A 26307-nucleotide genomic window follows, 5' to 3' on the forward strand; every position below is an offset into this window, starting at 1 on the left:
CACACACACACACACACACACACACACACACACACACAAAAGTTCTACTCAAACCGTTACTAGCCAGAGTGAAACTAACTGTTGCTTGCCTCTACTGGTGGTTGGCTCTCACTGCGGTATTGTATCACTTCCTGTTCCGGAGCACAGCAGTGTTTTTCTGTATCTGTTAGCTGTTTAATCTGCGCAGTTAGATTGATCTAGTTAACTAGATAACGATTTGTTTCACAGTGTAATCTTCACGTGCCTTAGTTTTTACTGCATTGTGTACACGGCATCGTCAAGACGACGCACGAAGCAACTCGAAGCGGGCCAAAGTAGGCGTTGAATCGCGTTATCTGATTGGTCGTTATCGATAGAAGGCGTCGCTCGATTGGCTAGCACTACGCTGCACGCGAGGTGTACTCGGCTCCACCAGCGGTCAACTCGGCATGTGGTACAGCTCAGAAAGTGGCAAATGGGCCAATCAGAAGTTGGTAAAATCACGTTACACATAATAAATGTTGTTAATAAGCCACTTGTTTCATACTCACAGGTGGAATGTTCGTCCACAGCCTTTGACCTGGCGATTTGCGCAGGTATTTGCACATGAAGATATTTTTTAACAAAATTACAAATTACAAGTTGCGTGCGCCTCATTGAAGATCAATAGAAAAGGGCGTTCATGAGCGGGACATGTGAGTGGTAATATGGCGGCCGGTTTGCTTCAAAAATATTGGCCAATGAGCGATCCAGTATTATTTAGAGATCAGTGGTCGTCGTCACTGTTTGTGTTTTGGAGATCAACCATGTGAGGAAAATACCCAGCATGTAATAATTGCTGGTAGTTAGCGATAGTCACGCATCACATCTAATGTAATTCTGCATTTCTTGTGTAGTTTGCGCCACATTTATTAGCATGTTGACTGACGCAGCCGTGGAATCGGTGAGCATCCCGTCACTGTGGAGAAAATGTCAGCAGTCTGCGCAGGAGTCGGTATGTTTGCGCAACACTGCAAATATTTGCTGTTAAATTTAATGTCAATCATTATAAAGTTCGCCGTTACTTTAACACTGAAGGAGAGAGCCCAATGCTAACGCTAGCTCAGCCGTGGCGTTCAAGTGCTGCTCGGAAATGTCGCTTGTTACTTCTAAACATTACTTATCAAAGTATTGATCACTGTGTGAATAAAATAAAATTTGTAATGTTTTTTTTCTAGGGGGGCATTGTATTTGTTTTATGAAAAATAGTGTTTTTATTTTATATATGGTCTGACAGGATCAGTGTGCACAGAGCAACATGGCTACTGTTTGTCTTTCTTCAGGATTGATGTCAGTGAAGTCCAAGACACATTTAGTGACTCGGAAATGTTCATGTATCCGTCCCCTGACGGCTGTAAAAGCGATGATTTGTATTTAACATGCCAGTAGTAAGTCCCTTCGGCTGCTCCCTTGTTTGTGCTCAGAGTTGCCACAGAAACTCCAAGGTGGATCTGCATCTTGAGTTGGCACAGGTTTTACACCGGATGCCCTTCCTGACGCAGCCCACATTAAATGGAGAAATGTGGCAGGGGTCGCCAACCAACTGTCCCCCCAAAAATCGGTCCGCCTTGCCTTCACTGCGCATGCGTCATTAGCCGTAGTTCATGGATCATCACGTTGTTTCTGCTTAAAACTGAACTCCAGTCATCATTTATCTCAGCGACAGATATCTGAAGCTTTTGTACAACAATCATTCCCACAAATTCAGCATTATTTCATCATAAAAGACAGAGGAAGTGATCAGTGCCGTGGCTACACGAGCTAGCTAGCTGATGCGTTCACTGTGCGTTCGTCATTTCAAAACGGCCTCGTTTCTGCTTAAAACTGAGTTTAGAATTATTTAAGAGGTGTTACCTTGTCATCTGATCGTTAATAATCTCATTAAGCCATTTGATCGATTTGGGTGAAGAGATTCTGTCTTAGACAACTGGCTGCGCTCCGAAATGATGCATGTGCAGTGGAGGCAGGGCGGACCGATTTTTAGGGGGAACCGTTCGGTCTGGGAAACCGGGAACCTTTTGCACTGAAACCAAGTGCACTAACCACTTGGCCACCACCCTTCCCGTATTTAACATACTGGTAATCCCCATAATTAGTTTGTCCAGTTATTTATGGGCTCTGGAAAAGGAGCATCTCTCATTTAGGAATTACATTTATATAGATTGTTTTTGTTAACCCTGTTGTATTAAAGTCAACAATCTACATTACAGGTACTCCTCGATTATTTCCTTTTACCTACGTTGTGGTGTACGGAGGCAAAATTACAAAAATTGTCACTGGCCATAAACATTTGGACCTGACTTTTTGGCTTTCACGTAGGAATCTTGTGATAATTACTGTATTTTTGTGACAAACTGGTGTCAGACTGGTATGTGGTTAAAATGAAACATTCAGCGATGAATAAGAATAAAGACATTTTTAAGCGGATTAGATGTTCAGTGTGTCTGTATCTGTACTGAGACTGGGAGCACCTGAGAATGGGACATACTAAATGTATTAATTTGACATACACCTCATTACAGGGGCATTGTAATCAAAAAGTGTGTTCTCACCTGAAACCTTCTAAACCACACATGTATGTGGGCAAAACTAAACAGAGAATTACTAATCACACACAAATAAAATATAAATTGTGAATAAACAGAAACAGCATTGTCACTATGGTATTTCAGAGAGGTTGTCAGACTGCACCCGTGCACAGTTCTGAGGCGGTGGTCCAGACTCTCATTACGACCAGCATCAGCACCCAGACAGAGACACGGAACCAGACCTCAGAGGAGCTAATCCAGCAGCCAGAGCCGCCCGGCCTCACGGACTTCTTGCTACGTGTTGAGGATGTGGTCATCAAAGAGCTGGTGAGAAATGCTCAGAGCCACGCCTTCGATGGCTTTGAGGTGAACTGGGAAGACCGCAGTCAGCTGGTAAGTGATGACCAGCAAGTCAAACCACAGCAGAAGTTTGTGGGTTCTGAGGTGTTTGTTTTGGGTTTTTGTTTGTTTGCAGGTTTCACACCTTCACCACCTTCACCATCCCAGTGCTCAGGAGAGAGGTCTTCATGTCACTGCCATGTCCTGGAGCTGCACAGGTGCAGTTATTGCCTGTGCTTACGGTCGGTATGTTAGCGGCTAGTTGTCCCACAGCTGTGGGGCAAAAGAGGAGAAAAAAAAAATCCTAGAAAATCGATTTTATTTGACAGATCTGGCAACTGCGCAGTGATTGTATTTTTTGGAGTTGGGCGGTAATTTGGAGTCTTTTTCAATGCAAATGCAAGTTTCCGCATCATTATTCTGCACATTATCTCACTATGAGGAGCGATTGAGAGGTTTTGAGCCTGATCCAGAAAAAGTAGAGCATGGTTCTCCATCTTTTACATTTTGAGAAACCAACATTTCTCAAATGTGAAATTTTGACTCTCTAGGTGCAACATTAAGAAATGTTGGCCTTGTCCAAGGACACAGGCAGGTAGCATGGGCTGGGTTCAAACCCGGGTTTCCATATTGGCAGGACAGCCCCTTATCCCCTCAGCTACCTGCTGTAATTTTAGAGTTGTGTATGTGATACATAGTTTGATCTGTGGTAGTACTTCTTTCGCTATTAGCGCAACATCCACAATTTTGGACAGCAGTGGCAGCTCCTGTTCTTCCTTACTGCCGCACGAAGGGAATTCTTTGCATGACATTTAACTATGTGTTCTCTGGTTCGATTTCCGGCTGCACATTTGAACCGATCTCTTGAATATAGTATCACATCATCTAGAAAGAACTGTAACATCGACACAGCCGTCACATTGCCTGAGGCAGATGCAGATAATCCTACAGAATGTCTTTGGTTTACTTTCACATACATAATATCAGTTACAGGTTCCTGACTGTCCACATTCTTCAAACTCTCAGTCCACATTTAGTTTATTTCAGTTCAATTTATTTAGTTTAGCGCCAAATCACAACAAAGTTGCCTCAAGGTGCTTCACACAAGTAAGGTCTAACCTTACCAACCCCTAGAGCAAGCACACAGGTGACAGTGTTAAGGAAAAACTCCCTCTGACGATATTGAGGAAGAAACCTCAAGCAGACCAGACTCAAAGGGGTGACCTACAGTGAGGAAAATAAGTATTTGAACACCTTGCGATTTTGCAAGTTCTCCCTCTTAGAAATCATAGAGGGGTCTGAAATTTTCATCTTAGGTGCATGTCCACTGTGAGAGACATAATCTTAAAAAAAAAAAAAAATCCGTAAATCACAAAATGTATAATTTATTTTTTTTTTTAAATACTTTATTTGTATTTTACTGCTGCAAATAAGTATTTGAACACCCATCAACCAGCAAGAATTCTGGCTCTCACAGACCTGTTAATTTTTCTTTAAGAAGCCCTGTTATTCTAGATTCTTTACCTGTATTAATTGCACCTGTTTGAACTTGTTACCTGTATAAAAGACACCTGTTCACACAATCAATAAATCACACTCCAACCTGTCCACCATAGCCAAGACCAAAGAGCTGTCTAAGGACACCAGGGACAAAACTGTAGACCTGCACAAGGCTGGGATGGACTACAGGACAACAGGCAAGCAGCTTGGTAGAAGACAACAACTTTTATGATTATTTATTCAAAAGTGGAAGAAACACAAGATGACTGTCAATATCCCTCGGTCTGGGATTCCATGCAAGATCTCACTTTGTGGGGTAAGGATGATTGTGAGAAAGCTCAGAACTACACAGGAGGACCTGGTCAATGACCTGAAGAGAGCTGGGACCACAAAGATTACATTAGTAACACATGATGATGTCATGGTTTAAAATCCTGCAGGGCAGCAAGGTCCCCCTGCTCAAGCCAGCACATGTCCAGGCCCGTTTGAAGTTCACCAGTGACCATCTGGATGATCCAGAGGAGGCATGGGAGAAGGTCATGTGTTCAGATGAGACCAGAATAGAGCTTTTTGGAATCAACTCCACTTACCATGTTTAGAGGATGAGAACAACCCCAAGAAAACCATCTCAACTGTGAAGCATGGGGGTGCAAACATCATACTCTGGGGGTGCTCTTCTGCAAAGGGGACAGGACGACTGCACCGTATTGAAGGGAGGATGGATGGGGTCATGTATTGCGAGAATTTGGCAAACAACCTTCCCTCAGTAAGAGCATTGAAGATGGGTCATGGCTGGGTCTTCCAGCATGACAATGACCCCAAACACACAGCCAGGGCAACTAAGGAGGGTCTCCATAAGAAGCATTTCAAGGTCCTGGAGTGGCGTGGCCAGTCCCCAGACCTGAACTCAATAGAAAATCTTTGGAGGGAGCTGAAATTCCAAACCTGAAAGATTTGGAGAAGATCTGTATGGAGGAGTGGCCCAAAATCCCTGCTGCAGTGTGTGCAAACCTGGAGAAAAACTACAGGAAACGTTTGACCTCTGTAATTGCAAACAAAGGCTACTGTACCAAATAATAACATTGATTTCCACAGGTGTTCAAATACTTATTTGCAGCAGTAACATACAAATAAATTATTTAAAAAATCATACATTGTGATTTCCGGATTTTTTTTTTTTTTTTTTTTTAGATTATGTCTCCCACAGTGGACATGCACTTAAGATGAAAAATTTCAGACCCCTCCATAATTTCTAAGTGGGAGAACTTGCAAAATCGCAGGGTGTTCAAATACTTCCTCACTGTACTGCATAGGCCATTCTACCAAAAAGGTTTACAATGCAGAACACAACACAACAACAATTGATGAAAATCCATGCAGGCGTCCAGTTCACTCTTGGGGGCTCATCGAGCCACTCATTGGATCTGCTGCTACAGCAGAGTTGGTCTTGCGTCTGCCACAGAAATCATCAAATCCAACACGTGGATCCAGCTGCATCTCAGTCAGAGAAAAAGAAAACAAAATCAGTTGGCCAGAAAAACTACACTTAAGGTATAATTCATCAGCATTAAGCAACAGGAAAGCAGAAGAAATAATAAGTTGATTGCCGGCCACTATCCCTAAGCTTCACTAACAGACTCAGACTTTAGATGAAGTTGAGGCAGAGACCCTCTCTGTTTATTAATAAATTGAATTTAAAAGGGGAGGAAGCATAGTACCATACTATGCCAGTGTACTAGTCATACAAAAGGGAGAATAAACCTTCCGCACTGAAACCATGCACACTAACTACTTGGCCACCACCCCTGCCCAAACCTACCCACGCATGAGCACAGTCACATATTATTATGAAACTTGCTTTGAAAATGTGTTATTTTGCTCTTATCAGTTAAAACATGAAGAATAAGCTCGACAGAGGCTGCCATATTGAAAATTCTGTCCAGTCAGAGGCAAGGATTGACCAGACACTGCTACTAGGTGGTAAATTGTAGAATTGAAGTTAATTAGGAATAAAAGGACACTACAGATTATTTTTCTGGAATGTTGACTTTTTAAGACCTTTAGATCTGTCACATGTGTTAAAATCATGTAGTTGTGTGATGTGTCAAATAAAAGTGCGTAATAATCAGGCACTCCTTGTAGCCTACATGGCTTTATTGTGATTTTTCAAACCGGTGAAGAAAGCTGTTGGTCTTGGCAGAACTGACACTGGAGACTGGGGCACTGCGAGCTCGAGTGTGTGTGCATGGAACCTGGACCGACGGGGCCTGTGCTCCAAACAAGCCGACCTGGTCATAGATGTTCCCACAGCGGTCACAGCCCTGTGCTGTCACCCTCAGGATCCCGCCATCATGGCAGGTACACTGCCAGCAGGATATGCTTATCTCCTGATACAGTACTTATCATGATACTTAGGTACTTGTGTGCACATTTGATATATTGCACAAGCCATAAGAAATGCAATTTTATATTGCAATATATTGTGGTGGTTGTTTGCTTTTTGTAACACTCAACCATGGGGAAAAGTTTAATAATACGTATTCAGAAGCTGTGGCAGAGTGATAATGATAATAATAATACAGCTCGCTCCTCAGTTTGGTATGCATAAATTATAATATGCATTAATTGCAAAGTTTGGTGATTTGTTTGTAAAGTAATAACTGTAAATCACCATGCAGATGTGAGTAGAGGGGAAAAGTTGTGTATTCACTTGAAAACAGATAAGTGTGCTGCAATGTGCTGCTCGCGCTCCATTTGCAGTAGGCTATGAAGCGAGAGTTGCCCAAGCATGCCAATAATTACTAAGAAATATCAGGAGCATCCGTGAGTGTTTGCTGAGGGCTGAAGAACTCACTGAGCTCCAGGGGAAAAAAGGTGACTTTTACCGAGTGGTATTTATCCTGAAAGTGTTCTTGAAATAAAGTTATTATTCTCCCTTCACCAGACAGTGTAAAAATCCTCAGTTTTTAAAACGAATTTGAAGTTTGGCTTTTTTATTCACTATTACGTATCATATTGAAGTTTAATATAACAACTAAACTGTATTTTAGAATATTCTTTAAACATCGGATACTTTGTTTTCGGTGTAATTCCTCACCTTTTGGTTTCTTTCTTTCCGATCTGAGCTGAACCGCGAGTTTAATGGTAAGTAAACGATAAATGTGACCTGAGCTTTTTGTTCCTCACACTGGCTGTGTGTCTGCAGGTGGCCTGTATAGTGGAGCGGTGGTGGTCTGGGACACCAGGAGAACTCAGGACCCCATCACGGCCCAGAGCGGGATGTCTGCAGACAGCCAAAGAGAGCCCATCTATCAGGCCAGTCCGCACCGTTTAATCAGAGTCTAGATTATTCTTTAGCTTCATATTTTACCACTCTACTGGTGGTTGGCTCTCACTGCGGTATTGTATCACTTCCTGTTCCGGAGCACAGCGGTGTTTCGCTGTATCTGTTAGCTGTTTAATCTGCGCAGTTAGATTGATCTAGTTAACTAGATAACGATTTGTTTCACAATGTAATCTTCACGTGCCTTAACTAAAGCACTCCCTCTGCTGAATCACCTGTAAATTATTTACACATTATTCACTTTGTGTGTTTTTAGGAATCCGCTAGCTTAGCGCAGCTACTAGCTCTTAGCCGGTTTAGCATGGTGGCTTCTCCTGTCTCTCCCGCACTTCTCTGCTCTGGGTGTGAAATGTTTAGTTATTCCTCGGCCTCCTTTAGCAGTAATGGTACTTGTAATAAGTGTAGCTCATTCGTAGCTTTGGAGACCAGGCTGGGCGAATTGGAGACTCGGCTCCGCACCTTGGAAAATCCTACAGCTAGCCAGGCCCCTGTAGTCGGTGCGGACCAAGGTAGCTTAGCCGCCGTTAGTTCCCCTCCGGCAGATCCCGAGCAGCCGGGAAAGCAGGCCGACTGGGTGACTGTGAAGAGAAAGCGTAGTCCTAAACAGAAGCCCCGTGTACACCGCCAACCCGTTCACATTTCTAACCGTTTTTCCCCACTCGGCGACACACCCGCCGAGGAACAAACTCTGGTTATTGGCGACTCTGTTTTGAGAAATGTGAAGTTAGCGACACCAGCAACCATAGTCAATTGTCTTCTGGGGGCCAGAGCATGCGACATTGAAGGAAATTTGAAACTGCTGGCTAAGGCTAAGCATAAATTTGGTAAGATTGTAATTCACGTCGGCAGTAATGACACCCGGTTACGCCAATCGGAGGTCACTAAAATTAACATTGAATCGATGTGTAACTTTGCAAAAACAATGTCGGACTCTGTAGTTTTCTCTGGGCCCCTCCCCAATCGGACCGGGAGTGACATGTTTAGCCGCATGTTCTCCCTGAATTGCTGGCTGTCTGAGTGGTGTCCAAAAAATGAGGTGGGCTTCATAGATAATTGGCAAAGCTTCTGGGGAAAACCTGGTCTTGTTAGGAGAGACGGCATCCATCCCACTTTGGATGGAGCAGCTCTCATTTCTAGAAATCTGGCCAATTTTCTTAAATCCACCAAACCTTGACTATCCAGGGTTGGGACCAGGAAGCAGAGTTGTAGTCTTACACACCTCTCTCTATATTATATATTTAAGCATAAAAATTCAAAAAGAAAAAATAATATAGCATCTACAACTGCACCACAGACTAAAACAGTTAAATGTGGTCTATTAAACATTAGCTCTCTCTCTTCTAAGTCCCTGTTAGTAAATGATTTAATAATTGATCAACATATTGATTTATTCTGCTTTACAGAAACCTGGTTACAGCAGGATGAATATGTTAGTTTAAATGAGTCAACACCCCCGAGTCACACTAACTGCCAGAACGCTCGTAGCACGGGCCGAGGCGGAGGATTAGCAGCAATCTTCCACTCCAGCTTATTAATTAATCAAAAACCCAGACAGAGCTTTAATTCATTTGAAAGCTTGTCTCTTAGTCTTGTCCATCCAAATTGGAAGTCCCAAAAAACAGTTTTATTTGTTGTTATCTATCGTCCACCTGGTCGTTACTGTGAGTTTCTCTGTGAATTTTCGGACCTTTTGTCTGACTTAGTGCTTAGCTCAGATAAGATAATTATAGTGGGCGATTTTAACATCCACGCAGATGCTGAGAATGACAGCCTCAACACTGCATTTAATCTATTGTTAGACTCGATTGGCTTTGCTCAAAATGTAAATGAGTCCACCCACCACTTTAATCATACCTTAGATCTTGTTCTGACTTATGGTATGGAAATTGAAGATTTAACAGTATTCCCTGAAAACCCCCTTCTGTCTGATCATTTCTTAATAACATTTACATTTACTCTGATGGACTACCCAGCAGTGGGGAATAAGTTTCATTACAGTAGAAGTCTTTCAGAAAGCGCTGTAACTAGGTTTAAGGATATGATTCCTTCTTTATGTTCTCTAATGCCATATACCAACACAGTGCAGAGTAGCTACCTAAACTCTGTGAGTGAGATAGATTATCTCATCAATAGTTTTATATCCTTATTGAGGATAACTTTGGATGCTGTAGCTCCTCTGAAAAAGAGAGCCTTAAATCAGAAGTGCCTGACTCCGTGGTATAACTCACAAACTCGCAGCTTAAAGCAGATAACCCGTACGTTTGAGAGGAAATGGCGTCTCACTAATTTAGAAGATCTTCACTTAGCCTGGAAAAAGAGTCTGATGCTGTATAACAAAGCCCTCCGTAAAGCTAGGACATCTTACTACTCATCACTTATTGAAGAAAATAAGAACAACCCCAGATTTCTTTTCAGCACTGTAGCCAGGCTGACAAAGAGTCAGAGCTCTGTTGAGCTGAGTATTTCTTTAACTTTAACTAGTAATGACTTCATGACTTTCTTTGCTAATAAAATTTTAACTATTAGAGAAAAAAATACTCATAACCATCCCAAAGACATATCGTTCTCTTTGGCTGCTTTCAGTGATGCCGGTATTTGGTTAGACTCTTTCTCTCCGATTGTTCTGTCTGAGTTATTTTCATTAGTTACTTCCTCCAAACCATCAACATGTCTGTTAGACCCCATTCCTACCAGGCTGCTCAAGGAAGCCCTACCATTAATTAATGCTTCGATCTTAAATATGATCAATCTGTCTTTATTAGTTGGCTATGTACCACAGGCGTTTAAGGTGGCAGTAATTAAACCATTACTTAAAAAGCCATCACTTGACCCAGCTATCTTAGCTAATTATAGGCCAATCTCCAACCTTCCTTTTCTCTCAAAAATTCTTGAAAGGGTAGTTGTAAAACAGCTAACTGATCATCTGCAGATGAATGGTCTATTTCAAGAGTTTCAGTCAGGGTTTAGAATTCATCATAGTACAGAAACAGCATTAGTGAAGGTTACAAATGATCTTCTTATGGCCTCAGACAGTGGACTCATCTATGTGCTTGTTCTGTTAGACCTCAATGCTGCTTTTGATACTGTTGACCATAACATTTTATTACAGAGATTAGAGCATGCCATATGTATTAAAGGCACTGCGCTGCGGTGGTTTGAATCATATTTATCTAATAGATTACAATTTGTTCATGTAAATGGGGAATCTTCTTCACAGACTAAGGTTAATTATGGCGTTCCACAAGGTTCTGTGCTAGGACCAATTTTATTCACTTTATACATGCTTCCCTTAGGCAGCATTATTAGACAGCATTGCTTAAATTTTCATTGTTACGCAGATGATACTCAGCTTTATCTATCCATGAAGCCAGAGTACACACACCAATTAGCTAAACTGCAGGATTGTCTTACAGACATAAAGACATGGATGACCTCTAATTTCCTGCTTTTAAACTCAGATAAAACCGAAGTTATTGTACTTGGCCCCACAAATCTTAGAAACATGGTGTCTAACCAGATCCTTACTGTGGATGGCATTACCCTGACCTCTAGTAATACTGTGAGAAATCTTGGAGTCATTTCTGATCAGGATATGTCATTCAATGCGCATATTAAACAAATATGTAGGACTGCTTTTTTGCATTTGCGCAATATCTCTAAAATTAGAAAGGTCTTGTCTCAGAGTGATGCTGAAAAACTAATTCATGCATTTATTTCCTCTAGGCTGGACTATTGTAATTCATTATTATCAGGTTGTCCTAAAAGTTCCCTGAAAAGCATTCAGTTAATTCAGAATGCTGCAGCTAGAGTACTGATGGGGACTAGAAGGAGAGAGCATATCTCATCCATATTGGCCTCTCTTCATTGGCTTCCTGTTAATTCTAGAATAGAATTTAAAATTCTTCTTCTTACTTATAAGGTTTTGAATAATCAGGTCCCATCTTATCTTAGGGACCTCATAGTACCATATCACCCCAATAGATCACTTCGCTCTCAGACTGCAGGCTTACTTGTAGTTCCTAGGGTTTGTAAGAGTAGAATGGGAGGCAGAGCCTTCAGCTTTCAGGCTCATCTCCTCTGGAACCAGCTCCCAATTCGGATCAGGGAGACAGACACCCTCTCTACTTTTAAGATTAGGCTTAAAACGTTTCTTTTTGCTAAAGCTTATAGTTAGGGCTGGATCAGGTGACCCTGAACCATCCCTTAGTTATGCTGCTATAGACTTAGACTGCTGGGGGGTTCCCATGATGCACTGAGTGTTTCTTTCGCTTTGCATTTCTTTCTCCACTCTGCATTTAATCATTAGTGATTGATCTCTGCTCCCCTCCACAGCATGTCTTTTTCCTGGTTCTCTCCCTCAGCCCCAACCAGTCCCAGCAGAAGAAAGCCCCTCCCTGAGCCTGGTTCTGCTGGAGGTTTCCTCCTGTTAAAAGGGAGTTTTTCCTTCCCACTGTCGCCAAGTGCTTGCTCACAGGGGGTCGTTTTGACCGTTGGGGTTTTTCTGTAATTATTGTATGGCTTTGCCTTACAATATAAAGCGCCTTGGGGCAACTGTTTGTTGTGATTTGGCGCTATATAAATAAAATTGATTTGATTTTATGAAAGTGACAGAAAATATCAGGCTCATTCCAAAGTGCGGTTCCTGATGATTGAGTGGAAACAAAAATCAATTAACTACAGAATCCAGAAAACCCTAACAGGCAGAAGTTGGTATTCTCTGACTTTTAGTCCAAATGCTGTTTGGTGTGTACAGGTGGTCTGGGTTCCCCTGCAGAGGAAAGGAGAATTTGGGGTTCTGAGTGCCTGTTCAGGAGGCCGGGTGCTGCTGTGGACGGTGGATCCAGACCAGGCCAGGTTGATCCTGATTGCTGGTTACGCCTTAGTACGACAGCAGGTCCCCCACCGCAGCAGCAGCTACAAGGTGAGGCAATGAAAATCCAAAAATCTGACACCTCTGCACCTCAAACAGGAGCTGCAGCTTTAACCCACTTCAGCCTGTCGAGTGCCCTGTGAGGATCCAGACTTCTGCTGCTCTGTGGTTTAAATCAAAGTTGATTGTTGTCTGCTGAGTGGTCTTCTAGTTTGATGTATGTGAAAGCTTATTTATGGTTTTGGATCTAAATGAAAATAACCTTTTTGTTTGGCTCATAGGCTCGAGGCAGGAGTCCTGTGGGCGTCACCTCCCTGACTCTGTCCCCCTGGGACTCTGACACCTTCCTGGTAGGCTGTGAGGGTGGCCTGCTGCTCAGATGCTCCTTCTCCTCACAGACGCCGGCTGCAGTGCCCCCTGAAGACCACAGTATGACACTGAGAGCGCCGGCTGTCTTCTCCTTCAAGTCTCACAGCGGACCAGTCCACTCTGTGCACTGCTCCCCTTTCCACAGGTACCAGCTCGCTGAAGGCTCACTCTGTTATTAAGTAGCAGTGGAGACTTCTGGTCCACAGATGGTATGTGCTAAATGTTATGACGATTGAACAAAAATGAGTATAGTGGGGTGACATAGCAAAACAATTGTTCATTTTGTGAATAAAAGCATGGAATTTGGCACACACATTCTAAATTAACTGTTCACTTTCAGATATGGAGCCATCCTGGAGCTGACCTCTAATGAGCTACAGGGGTCAATAAAGAATTACACAGGGCTCAAAGTTTAAAAAATGCTCCAATCATGTTGAAAACTATACCACATTATTTGTCTGATCATAACTATTTCAAAAAGGTATTAAAGGATTAATAAATAGAATACTTTTAACTGTTGAATGCTTGTTCTCCAAAGTAAAAGTCAAAAAAGGTCGACATCCATTGGGGTCTATGACCAGTGGTGGGCACACTTCCGATAATCCGATAACAGATAATTATCGAAGATAATGTTTTCATTATCGGATTGTCTTTTTAGATAAATTTAAAAACCATCATCGGACTAATTATCTTCCGATGAATTGCCATCCGATAACTTTTAGACCGATAACGTAGTAAACTAAGATGAACAGCGAAAAACCTTTTTAAAACTATTAAAGCAGTTGAGACCTACCTGTTGAAAGTTTCGTAATAGGTATGTTCTATCCTCTGTAAGCAAAGGAGAATTGGAGACCAAGAAAAAAATCATTTCCCTTAACACCATACTGATACAATCGCAATATCACCAAGTCATCCAGAGGCATACATTTTTAACTTATGATTCAAATTTTAACCTACTCATTTTGGACAAGTTATTTAAAATTACTGTCATGTCTGAAGCTTTATAAAGTGAAAATATCAGATATATGTTTTCGTTTTAAAGTAATGTGCTAATTTTTAAGGTTTTGTGAGCACATGCTGTGCCAGGCAGCAATGCATTATGGGTAGCATAGGGTAATCTCAGACGTTCACAACAGGACAAATGCATTTCAGACACTCTGTTCAGGCTCCACGGATAACAGCATTAAACTCTAGTGCCTAAAACTCTCGTGAATATATTCTCTGGGTTTATAGACGTTAGTGTATTTGTGTTTGTTAAATTCCACGCATCTTAAAAGTTAAATGTAGCAGACACGGATTATCTGGAATTTTGTTTGGCAAGTTTTCAAGGCCGCTACTGCCATCTACTGGCCAATAGTGATCATGGCAGTATTCGCCCCAAGAAGTACTAAGCGTCTGGGTACCAGTAGATGGCAGTGTTCTATTTATTTTAACCCGGTTATATCAGATGGTGGTCAAATCAACTTTTTGGCTTTTTTTTTTTTTTTTCTACAAATTAAGTTTAAAAACAAAACAACAACAAAACATTACAAGACATCTCTGTGGTTGGATGCTTGTAGCTTTTAGCAGCAGGAGGTGGTCGTGAGATGTTAAAGCTTGTTACTCCACTACACAATGCAGGACGCGCGATTAACCTGAAACTCGGTCCAAAAAATTCTCGCACGAATGAAAAATCATCTGAAAAATGGCCAGAACACGCACAGTGTAAAGCCAACATTTATGTGTCAAGATAAGGCTTTTCAGAACTGACCAATTGTTAACCTTGTCCTATGTTTTATCTGTTTTCATTATTTATTATTGCATTTTAACCTGTGAAGTGCTTTGTGACTTATGTCTGTGAAAGGCACTATATAAATAAATGTACTTACTTACTAATATTGAGTGCACGTTTTACAACATCATAAAAGTTTTAAAACATGCACACATCATCAAACGTGTGCATGGCATTAATAAAACATGTGCACATTCTCTCCACATGCAAAACATTTTGCGATGACACTTCCAGGGCTCCGTAAAAATGCCTGTTTTTACAAATAAAATGGAATATTTTACAAAAGCACATTTATCTTTAAACAAACACACAACACACGTCACATTAACGTGTTGGTTTACATAATGAATGACTGAACCAATCAGTGTTTAGCAGAGGCACTTTTACCCAGAATGCTTTGCGGTCTGTGTTTGTTACAAAACCTCAGAATTAGTGCCTTATTCAGCATTAAAAGATATATGTTATATTTTAACTTTGTACAAATGACAGAATTGACATTAATGGAGTTATTCTAGCAGTATTTTCACAAAACCATAAGTTAGTATGACTTTATTTTTCAAGACCTCCGCCTGACCGGAGCGTTGTAATTGATAGAGAGCTGGCCTTATGTCTGCCTCTGTGGTGGGATCGCTGTAATAAACAAGTGCTTCCAGCAGGGGCAGTATGTTGAAAGAAAAATGATGATTATGATTAGTAGAGAGTTGATTTTGTGGGTGCTCTCATGATTCTCTGTGCTGTGTTCTACAGGGGGCAGCATAGTCGAACATTCTGGCTCATTCTTTGGGTCTTTTGTCGCTTTCAATGCTTTCAAGTGATCGTGTTAAAAATTAATTTCAGCTTCTTAGTAATTGCAAATGTACCAGAGACAACACCGGAATTTATCGATTATCTGTATCTTCCAATACATTTTTGGGTGGTTTATCTGTTTATCTTTATCAAAGATAACTTTTTAGTTATCTTATCTGTTATCGAAGTTAATTTTTTGGTTATCTGTGCCCACCACTGTCTATGACATATGTTACCCCATAACATAACTCAACATGACAGATGGAGCAAAATAGTCCTTTTTAAAATGCTATTAACTCAATCAGTAATTTGCATAATTTTTTTTACCAAAATTGGAGCAACTTTAAGTTTTGACCCCTGTACAAACTGAAACTGACCTTTGTCACCATTTTTGCAGTTTTTACCCCATAACTCCAGAACATTCAGTCATAGATTGTCCAAACTATACCTTTTTGGAATCTTTATGATCAGGCAAATAATGTGGTATAGTTTTCAACATGATTGGAGCATTTTAAAATTTTGACACCTGTGGAATTCTTTGACCCCTGTAGCTCATTAGAGGTCAGCTCCAGGATGGTTCCATATCTGAAAATAAACATTAGTTAATTTAGAATATGTGTGCCAAATTCCATGCTTTTATCACAAAATGAACAAGTTTTATGAAAATTTTTGCTAAGCTGTACCACTAGTAGAGAGAAAAAAAAACACTTTTACACACTATTCAAAATGGGGGGTGAAGTTCCAATCAAAAGTGGGCGTGGCCAGTGTTGTTAACTGTAGGGTACTCAAAAGAATGTATATGTCAAAAAAGCTTTATTCTATGTATTACGGTTGAGGAGTAATGAGCCAAAAGGTAAATGTGGTTATTATAGCGCCATTGTTTGGTTTGTAATTTTTAAAAGTTTTTTAAAGTTTTAAGCCTAATCTTAAAAGTAGAGAGGGTATCTGTCTCCCTGATCTGAATTGGGAGCTGGTTCCACAGGAGAGGAGCCTGAAAGCTGAAGGCTCTGCCTCCCATTCTACTCTTACAAACCCTAGGAACTACAAGTAAGCCCGCAGTCTGAGAGCGAAGCGCTCTAATGGGGTAATATGGTACTACGAGGTCCCTAAGATAAGATGGGACCTGATTATTCAAAACCTTATAAGTAAGAAGAAGAATTTTAAATTCTATTCTAGAATTAACAGGAAGCCAATGAAGGGAGGCCAACACGGGTGAGATATGCTCTCTCCTGCTAGTCCCCGTCAGTACTCTAGCTGCAGCATTCTGAACCAACTGAAGGCTTTTTAGGGAACTTTTAGGACAGCCTGATAATAATGAATTACAATAGTCCAGCCTAGAGGAAATAAATGCATGAATTAGTTTTTCAGCATCACTCTGAGACAAGACCTTTCTGATTTTAGAGATATTGCGTAAATGCAAAAAGGCAGTCCTACATATTTGTTTAATATGCGCTTTGAATGACATATCCTGATCAAAAATAACTCCAAGATTTCTCACAGTATTACCAGAGATCAGGGAAATGCCATCCAGAGTAACGATCTGGTTAGACACCATGCTTCTAAGATTTGTGGGGCCAAGTACAATAACTTCAGTTTTATCTGAGTTTAAAAGCAGGAAATTAGAGGTCATCCATGTCTTTATGTCTGTAAGACAATCCTGCAGTTTAGCTAATTGGTGTGTATCCTCTGGCTTCATGGATAGATAAAGCTGGGTATCATCTGCGTAACAATGAAAATTTAAGCAATACCGTCTAATAATACTGCCCAAGGGAAGCATGTATAAAGTGAATAAAATTGGTCCTAGCACAGAACCTTGTGGAACTCCATAATTAACTTTAGTCTGTGAAGAAGATTCCCCATTTACATGAACAAACTGTAATCTATTAGACAAATATGATTCAAACCACCGCAGCGCAATGCCTTTAATACCTATGACATGCTCTAATCTCTGTAATAAAATTTTATGGTCAACAGTATCAAAAGCAGCACTGAGGTCCAACAGAACAAGCACAGAGATAAGTCCACTGTCCGAAGCCATAAGAAGATCATTTGTAACCTTCACTAATGCTGTTTCTGTACTATGATGAATTCTAAAACCTGACTGAAACTCTTCAAATAGACCATTCCTCTGCAGGTGATCAGTTAGCTGTTTTACAACTACCCTCTCAAGAATCTTTGAGAGAAAAGGAAGGTTGGAGATTGGCCTATAATTAGCTAAGATAGCTGGGTCAAGTGATGGCTTTTTAAGTAATGGTTTAATTACTGCCACCTTAAAGGCCTGTGGTACATAACCAACTAACAAAGATAGATTGATCATATTTAAGATTGAAGCATTAAATAATGGTAGGACTTCCTTGAGCAGCCTGGCAGGAATGGGGTCTAATAAGCATGTTGATGGTTTGGATGAAGTAACTAATGAAAATAACTCAGACAGAACAATCGGAGAGAAAGAGTCTAACCAAATACCGGCATCACTGAAAGCAGCCAAAGATAACGATACATCTTTGGGATGGTTATGAGTAATTTTTTCTCTAATAGTCAAAATTTTGTTAGCAAAGAAAGTCATGAAGTCATTACTAGTTAAAGTTAATGGAATACTCAGCTCAATAGAGCTCTGACTCTTTGTCAGCCTGGCTACAGTGCTGAAAAGAAACCTGGGGTTGTTCTTATTTTCTTCAATTAGTGATGAGTAGAAAGATGTCCTAGCTTCACGAAGGGCTTTCTTATAGAGCAACAAACTCTTTTTCCAGGCTAAGTGAAGATCTTCTAAATTAGTGAGACGCCATTTCCTCTCCAACTTACGGGTTATCTGCTTTAAGCTACGAGTTTGTGAGTTATACCACGGAGTCAGACACTTCTCATTTAAAGCTCTCTTTTTCAGAGGAGCTACAGCATCCAAAGTTGTCTTCAATAAGGATGTAAAACTATTGACAAGATACTCTAACTCCCTTACAGAGTTTAGGTAGCTACTCTGCTCTGTGTTGGTATATGACATTAGAGAACATAAAGAAGGAATCATATCCTTAAACCTAGTTACAGCGCTTTCTGAAAGACTTCTAGTGTAATGAAACTTATTCCCCACTGCAGGGTAGTCCATCAGGGTAAATGTAAATGTTATTAAAAAATGATCAGACAAAAGGGAGTTTTCAGGGAATACTGTTAAGTCTTCTATTTCCATACCATAAGTCAGAACAAGATCTAAAATATGATTAAAGTGGTGGGTGGACTCATTTACTTTTTGAGCAAAGCCGCTAGAGTCTAATAATAGATTAAATGCAGTGTTGAGGCTGTCATTCTCAGCATCTGTGTGGATGTTAAAATCGCCCACTATAATTATCTTATCTGAGCTAAGCACTAAGTCAGACAAAAGGTCTGAAAATTCACAGAGAAACTCACAGTAACGACCAGGTGGACGATAGATAATAACAAATAAAACTGGTTTTTGGGACTTCCAATTTGGATGGACAAGACTAAGAGACAAGCTTTCAAATGAATTAAAGCTCTGTCTAGGTTTTTGATTAATTAATAAGCTGGAATGGAAGATTGCTGCTAATCCTCCGCCCCGGCCCGTGCTACGAGCATTCTGACAGTTAGTGTGACTCCGGGGTGTTGACTCATTTAAACTAACATATTCATCCTGCTGTAACCAAGTTTCTGTTAGGCAGAATAAATCAATACGTTGATCAATTATTATATCATTTACCAACAGGGACTTAGAAGAAAGAGACCTAATGTTTAATAGACCACATTTAACTGTTTTAGTCTGTGGTGCAATTGAAGGTGCTATATTATTTTTTCTTTTTGAATTTTTATGCTTAAATAGATTTTTGCTAGTTATTGGTGGTCTGGGAGCAGGCACCGTCTCTACGGGGATGGGGTAATAAGGGGATGGCAGGGGGAGAGAAGCTGCAGAGAGGTGTATAAGACCACAGCTCTGCCTCCTGGTCCCAACGCTAGACAGTCACAGTTTGGAGGATCCCAAAAACTTGGCCAGATTTCTAGAAATGAGAGCTGCTCCATCCAAAGTGGGATGGATGCCGTCTCTCCTAACAAGACCAGGTTTTCCCCAGAAGCTTTGCCAATTATCAATGAAGCCCACCTCATTTTTTGGACACCACTCAGACAGCCAGCAATTCAAGGAGAACATGTGGCTAAACATGTCACTCCCGGTCTGATTGGGGAGGGGCCCAGAGAAAACAACAGAGTCCGACATTGTTTTTGCAAAGTTACACACCGATTCAATGTTAATTTTAGTGACCTCCGATTGGCGTAACCGAGTGTCATTACTGCCGACGTGAATTACAATCTTACCAAATTTACGCTTAGCCTTAGCCAGCAATTTCAAATGTCCTTCGATGTCGCCTGCTCTGGCCCCCGGAAGACAATTGACAATGGTTGCTGGTGTCGCTAACTTCACATTTCTCAAAACAGAGTCGCCAATAACCAGAGTTTGATCCTCGGCGAGTGTATCGTCGAGTGGGGAAAAACGGTTAGAGATGTGAACGGGTTGACGGTGTACACGGGGCTTCTGTTTAGGGCTACGCTTCCTCCTCACAGTCACCCAGTCAGCCTGCCTTCCCGACTGCACGGGGTCTGCCAGGGGGGAACTAACGGCGGCTAAGCTACCTTGGTCCGCACCGACTACAGGGGCCTGGCTAGCTGTAGAATTTTCCACGGTGCGGAGCCGAGCCTCCAATTCGCCCAGCCTGGCCTCCAAAGCTACGAATAAGCTGCACTTACTACAAGTACCGTTACTGCTAAAAGAGGCCGAGGAATAACTAAACATTTCACACCCAGAGCAGTTTAGGTGTTAATGATGGCTTTCGTTTAGCTTTTCTGTGTGTAAATCCCATTTCCTTTAGGCGGTTTCTTACAGTTCGGTCACAGACGTTGACTCCAGTTTCCTCCCATTCGTTCCTCGTTTGTTTTGTTGTGCATTTTCGATTTTTGAGACATATTGCTTTAAGTTTTCTGTCTTGACGCTTTGATGTCTTCCTTGGCCTACCAGTATGTTTGCCTTTAACAACCTTCCCATGTTTTGTATTTGGTCCAGAGTTTAGACACAGCTGACTGTGAACAACCAACATCTTTTGCGACATTGCGTGATGATTTACCCTCTTTTAAGAGTTTGATAATCCTCTCCTTTGTTTCAATTGACATCTCTCGTGTTGGAGCCATGATTCATGTCAGTCCACTTGGTGCAACAGCTCTCCAAGGTGTGATCACTCCTTTTTAGATGCAGACTAACGAGCAGATCTGATTTGATGCAGGTGTTAGTTTTGGGGATGAAAATTTACAGGGTGATTCCATAATTTATTCCTCAGAATTGAGTGAGTCCCTATTTTTTTTTTTCCCTCTGCTTGGTCTAAAAAAGTAACCATTACTGACTGCCACAGTTATTTTTCCTGATTTTTTTTATAGTGTTTCTTAAAGTGAGAAAGTTGCCATTTGAAATTACTTTAGTTTTGTGTCATGTCTGTGATCTGCTTTTTTTTTCTACAAAATTAAACAACTGAATGAACATCCTCCGAGACTGGTGATTCCATAATTATTGCGAGGGGTTGTATAGGACTAGCAAAAAAAAAAAAAGTTTAGCAAAAAATTCAAAATGGCAGAAAAACTAGCTAGGCGTAAATGGGTGTTTCCTATCTTGATAGAAGGACCCAAGGAATCCAACAACAACAAAAAAGTTTTATTGTACGTCTCACGGTTCCAAAGTTATTAGCCAAAACATGAATGTGGTTCTAGCCATCGGGGCTTGGTCCCCTAATAAATAATAATAAAGCCTTCAGTGCACTCACAGACTTGCAGAATGATGTCCCTGCTGGATATATAATCCCACACACACATATATGATCCTTTAGTTCCTGTCGTCGAGATCTGCACACAGTGCTCCTCCACGTGCTGGACCAGCCTTCGTCTCCATGACGCAGTGATGTCCAGCATCTCTTCGGGGGTGTGTGTTCTTTGATTTGATTTATTCCACAATAACATTGTCTCTTTTGCTGTTGCCTTGTGTTTTTTCACTGTGGGTCTCCATAGCAGATCTGATGTGGATCTGCATGTTGATTTGGCACAGATATGTCCTCCTCCTTCTGAGCTCTAATACACAGATTTCCACAGCACGTCACATTTCCAAGATTTCCCAGTTTAAAGACATGAATGCTGTGGGAGCTGGATTTGAGGAGTGTGCCATTTAGTGAAAGCATGTGGTCATATTTCCTTACAACAGGGTTCCTATGCAGTATGGAATTTAAGTAATTTCCAGTTCTGGATAATTATGGGAAAAGTGCATTAGGGTATGGAGAAATATTTGTGTTCCCAGAGTTTTGCTACTACATTGTACATTAAAATGTAGTATAAAATGTTTGGACCAGAAAATTTGTTTTATTTAGCAAAGCGAAGACGTGCAGTACTGATTTGATTCTGTGTTAAATCACTAGAGACTGTCAGCAATAGTTAGACGTCAGCTTTATTTACATGACCCAGATGTTTGGCCATCTCGGAGGCATTGGCAAAGAAAGAAGAGATCACGGAGTGAGAGTTCACTGTCAAGTGTTACATACATGGTGAATTATTTATTTTTACCTAGCTCCTATAAGAGGACTTGGGAAAAACTGCAAAAGTTTGGATACGATAACCAGTCCCAGAGTTTGCAACTACGCTGTCATGATCACCAAGGATGGATGAAATGTATATAATGTACTGTGTCCCTGGGATGCACAAATAGATTCAAACAACTTTATTGATCCCTAAAAAGGCAATTCATCGTAATAGGGTAACTGCTACTGGAGCCATTGGTGTTACACCTAAAAGGAATCATTAACAATGATCATGTGCTGACAGAAGTGTATTCATCCAATACGCTTACAGATCATTTAACTTATACTTCCTGGAATCGTGTGTATGTGTGAGTGAGATTTTGGCCACGGCTGCCTGTGGCTGACATGTAAAAAGAAGCTCATCTCCCTCAGTACACATACAGTAGTGTTCAGAATAATAGTAGTGCTATGTGACTAAAGATTAATCCAGGTTTTGAGTATATTTCTTATTGTTACATGGGAAACAAGGTACCAGTAGATTCTCACAAATCCAACAAGACCAAGCATTCATGATATGCACACTCTTAAGGCTATGAAATTGGGCTGTCAGTAAAAAAAAAAAAAAAAAAGTAGAAAAGGGGGTGTTCAGAATAATAGTAGTGTGGCATTCAGTCAGTGAGTTCGTCAATTTTGTGGAACAAACAGGTGTGAATCAGGTGTCCCCTATTTAAGGATGAAGCCAGCACCTGTTGAACATGCTTTTCTCTTTGAAAGCCTGAGGAAAATGGGACGTTCAAGACATTGTTCAGAAGAACAGCATAGTTTGATTAAAAAGTTGATTGGAGAGGGGAAAACTTATACGCAGGTGCAAAAAATTATAGGCTGTTCATCTACAATGATCTCCAATGCTTTAAAATGGACAAAAAAAACAGACACATGGAAGAAAACGGAAAACCATCAAAATGGCTAGAAGAATAGCCCAATTTCATAGCCTTAAGAGTGTGCATATCAAGAATGCTTGGTCTTGTTGGATTTGTGAGAATCTACTGAATCTACTGGTACCTTGTTTCCCATGTAACAATAAGAAATATACTCAAAACCTGGATTAATCTTTGTAGTCACATAGCATTACTATTATTCTGAACACTACTGTATGTGGATGTATGTAAGTAAATGTTGGTAACACACTCGGCCTCTTCTGTTGGGTTTGCAGGAACTTGTTTGTCAGCGCAGGAACTGACGGCCTTGTGCATGTCCACTCACTGCTGCAGAGAGAACCGCTCCTCTCCATCAGGGTTTCAGACTCTAACGTGTTTCAGGTGCAGTGGTCTCCAGCCAGACCTCTGGTTTTTGCAACAGCTACTGGCCAAGGTACTGCACCAAAGGCCCTGTGGTCGCTTGTACACTTTAATGTTGTCAAATGATGTTTTGTTCAGGCTGCGGTGGCCACAAGATTGAGGCTTTAGAAACTTTAACATACACATAGCTACAACCTTCCATCTGCTCCTAAATTCCATCAGGCATGTGATGAGATTATTCTAGCAAAAAAAAAAAAAAATGTCCAGACAGTGGCAGACATCTTCCAGTATATTACATAAATAATCTGGCACAACGTTCAGATGTTTGTTTGTCCTTGTACAGTAAAAAAAAAAAAAAAAAAAAAAAGTAGAAAAGGGGGTGTTCACAATAATAGTAGCATCTGCTGTTGATGCTACAAACTCAAAACTATTATGTTCAAACTGCTTTTTTAGCAATCCTGTGAATCACTAAACTAGTATTTAGTTGTATAACCACAGTTTTCATGATTTCTTCACATCTGCGAGGCATTAATTTAGTTGGTTTGGAACCAAGATTTTGCTCGTTTACTAGTGTGCTTGGGGTCATTGTCTTGTTGAAACACCCATTTCAAGGGCATGACCTCTTCAAGTATTTTGACATATCCAAACTGATCCATGATACCTGGTATGCGATATATAGGCCCAACACCATAGTAGGAGAAACATGCCCATATCATGATGCTTGCACCACCATGCTTCACTGTGAACTGTGGCTTGAATTCAGAGTTTGGGGGTCGTCTCAAACTGTCTACGGCCCTTGGACCCCAAAAAAAAAAAAATTTTACTCATCAGTCCACAAAATATTCCTCCATTTCTCTTTAGGCCAGTTGATGTGTTCTTTGGCAAATTGTAACCTTTTCTGCACGTCTTTTATTTAACAGAGGGACTTTGCGGGGATTCTTACAAATAAATTAGCTTCGCACAGGCATCTTCTAACTGTCACAGCACTTACAGGTAACTCCAGACTGTCTTTGATCATCCTGGAGCTGATCAATGGGTTAGCCTTTGACATTCTGGTTTTTCTTCTATCCATTTTGATGGTTGTTTTCCGTTTTTTTTTTTTTTTTTTTTATTTTGTCCATTTTAAATCATTGGAGATCATTGTAGATGAACAGCCTATAATCTTTTGCACCTGCGTGTACGTTTTCCCCTCTCCAATCAACTTTTTAATCAAACTACGCTGTTCTTCTGAACAATGTCTTGAACGTCCCATTTTCCTCAGGCTTTCAAAGAGAAAAGCATGTTCAACAGGTGCTGGCTTCATCCTTAAATAGGGGACACCTGATTCACACCTGTTTGTTCCACAAAATTGACGAACTCACTGACTGAATGCCACACTACTATTATTCTGAACACTACTGTATGCCCTTTTAATTTGGAGACATACCTAATTATAGCATTCTTTTTAAATCAGTAGGGAGATGGACTAATTTCTTTGTTCACTTGTTGCGTCTTACAGGCGACATTCCCAGGTATGTGTAAATTCACTGATATTCACTCAGATCTTAGTCGCGCTGAGACACTATCAGTCAATCCCACTGTAGCCCTGGGGTCAAAGGTTATATTGAAACACTGAGGCCCAAAGCCGTAATCCCTCACAGACTAAATGGCATCACCTGGAAAGTGACTGTGAAAGAGACTGCAAGGGTTCAAAATGGTAAAAACAGGAATGGGACATCACATGACCATGAGCATAAAAACGTGTTTCTAAGTACAATTGTAACACAAGATTAAATACAATATAAACAGCAAAAAGAAATAAGAAAGCTGTATGGTAAGGTAAACCTGTCATAGGCAGTTCTTCTCTATTACATTTCACTTTTTCCACATTTTGTCATGTTACAGCCTTATTCCAAAGTGGATGAAATTTATATATATATATGCACACCCAGTATGTCAGATAGTTGTTCATTTTTTTTTAAATGCCCAGGCTTCCCTGGGTAACCATGTCTTTAACAGCATAGCTATGAACTGTGGGTAATTTCCCCAGACAGACATATGTCAAGAAAATATGCATAAAGGGCTGAAAATGTGATGATTTGACAGTTAGTCGTACCTGAACTCTCAGGGACTGAGCAGGAATGCGTCTTAAGTCTGTGAGAGTGGACTTTGGTTTTGGGCCTAAGATTCAAACTCGTCATCACTAAGAAAATCTGTAACACTGTCATCCTGTCTCCTAGGTGAGGTGCAGATATTCGACCTGGACCACAGTTCTCTGCGTCCAGCAGCCACTATAGAACCGGGGGGTTCTGGCCGAGCAGCAACATGTCTGGCGTTTAACCAGCGGAACCCTGAGTTGCTGGCAGCGGGTTCCACAGACGGGACAGTCAGTGTGTGGCAGCTGAGCACAGATTTGGTGGAGCAGCGGCCCAAAGAGAGCAGCCAGCTCCAGCAGCTAGCCAATCAGGGCTCAGAATGAGAACCTGTGCGGAAATGAACACAGACGCTGTGTTTCCAGTTTCTAACCAGTATCGTTTATTAAAGCACACTGTAGCTGTTCACATTGTTACTATTGGCTCTGAAAGTACAAGCTAATGGCTAAAACAGTCACATTCAGGTGCAGACAGATCCACAGCGCCATCAGCAGAAGCACACAGAGTTAACTAGAAGACGAAGGTGTTATATTGAGGTTTAGTGCCACAATCATGCAGTTTGAGTGATGTGTTTAAGTGTGTGTGTGGGGGGGAACAAACGCATCCCGATTGGTCACTGGTGGGCGAGGGATTAGTTAACGAAGAGCGAGCGTGTAAATTCAACAAAGTCGAAAGCTGATGGCAGCTCGCGGCCCTTGCTGTCGAGGTAGGGCTTCATGTGCGACAGGCAGTAGTCCGCCTGCTCCTTGGTCAGGTTCTGAAAGGCAGAAGATGACAGTTTGTACTTGATGTTAACCACCAGCACAGAACA

The 26307-nt window shown here is 41.1% G+C and overlaps 2 protein-coding genes across 7 annotated transcripts in view; one reads left to right on the plus strand and one right to left on the minus strand.

Moving 5' to 3' along the window:
- Positions 1-770: 770 nt before the first annotated feature.
- wdr34 (WD repeat domain 34) lies at positions 771-26085 on the plus strand. The gene is made up of 9 exons (XM_034191691.1): positions 771-973; positions 2691-2939; positions 3022-3131; positions 6586-6743; positions 7591-7700; positions 12482-12649; positions 12880-13112; positions 23280-23437; positions 25584-26085. Exons 1-9 carry the CDS (start codon positions 896-898, stop codon positions 25820-25822), a joined length of 1503 nt encoding a protein of 500 aa, XP_034047582.1. The 5' UTR covers positions 771-895; the 3' UTR covers positions 25823-26085.
- sptan1 (spectrin alpha, non-erythrocytic 1) overlaps positions 25855-26307 on the minus strand; it is a 118444-nt gene continuing 117991 nt past the window's right edge. For all 6 annotated transcript variants that reach the window (XM_034191683.1, XM_034191682.1, XM_034191685.1 and 3 more), the window contains one exon: positions 25855-26253. In XM_034191683.1, the coding sequence (XP_034047574.1) occupies positions 26128-26253 (126 nt within the window). In that variant the 3' untranslated portion in view covers positions 25855-26127. The remainder of the gene's footprint in view (positions 26254-26307) is intronic.

Source organism: Thalassophryne amazonica, chromosome 17, assembly GCF_902500255.1.
Source record: "Thalassophryne amazonica chromosome 17, fThaAma1.1, whole genome shotgun sequence".
Classification (NCBI taxonomy): domain Eukaryota; kingdom Metazoa; phylum Chordata; class Actinopteri; order Batrachoidiformes; family Batrachoididae; genus Thalassophryne; species Thalassophryne amazonica.

Coding starts and splice junctions, on each gene's coding strand:
- wdr34 (XM_034191691.1), top strand. CDS start 896: ATGTTGACTGACGCAGCCGTGGAATCGGTGAGCATCCCGTCACTGTGG. Junction 6,744..7,590: donor GGATCCCGCCATCATGGCAG/GTACACTGCCAG, acceptor GTGTGTCTGCAG/GTGGCCTGTATAGTGGAGCG. Junction 13,113..23,279: donor CACTGCTCCCCTTTCCACAG/GTACCAGCTCGC, acceptor TTGGGTTTGCAG/GAACTTGTTTGTCAGCGCAG.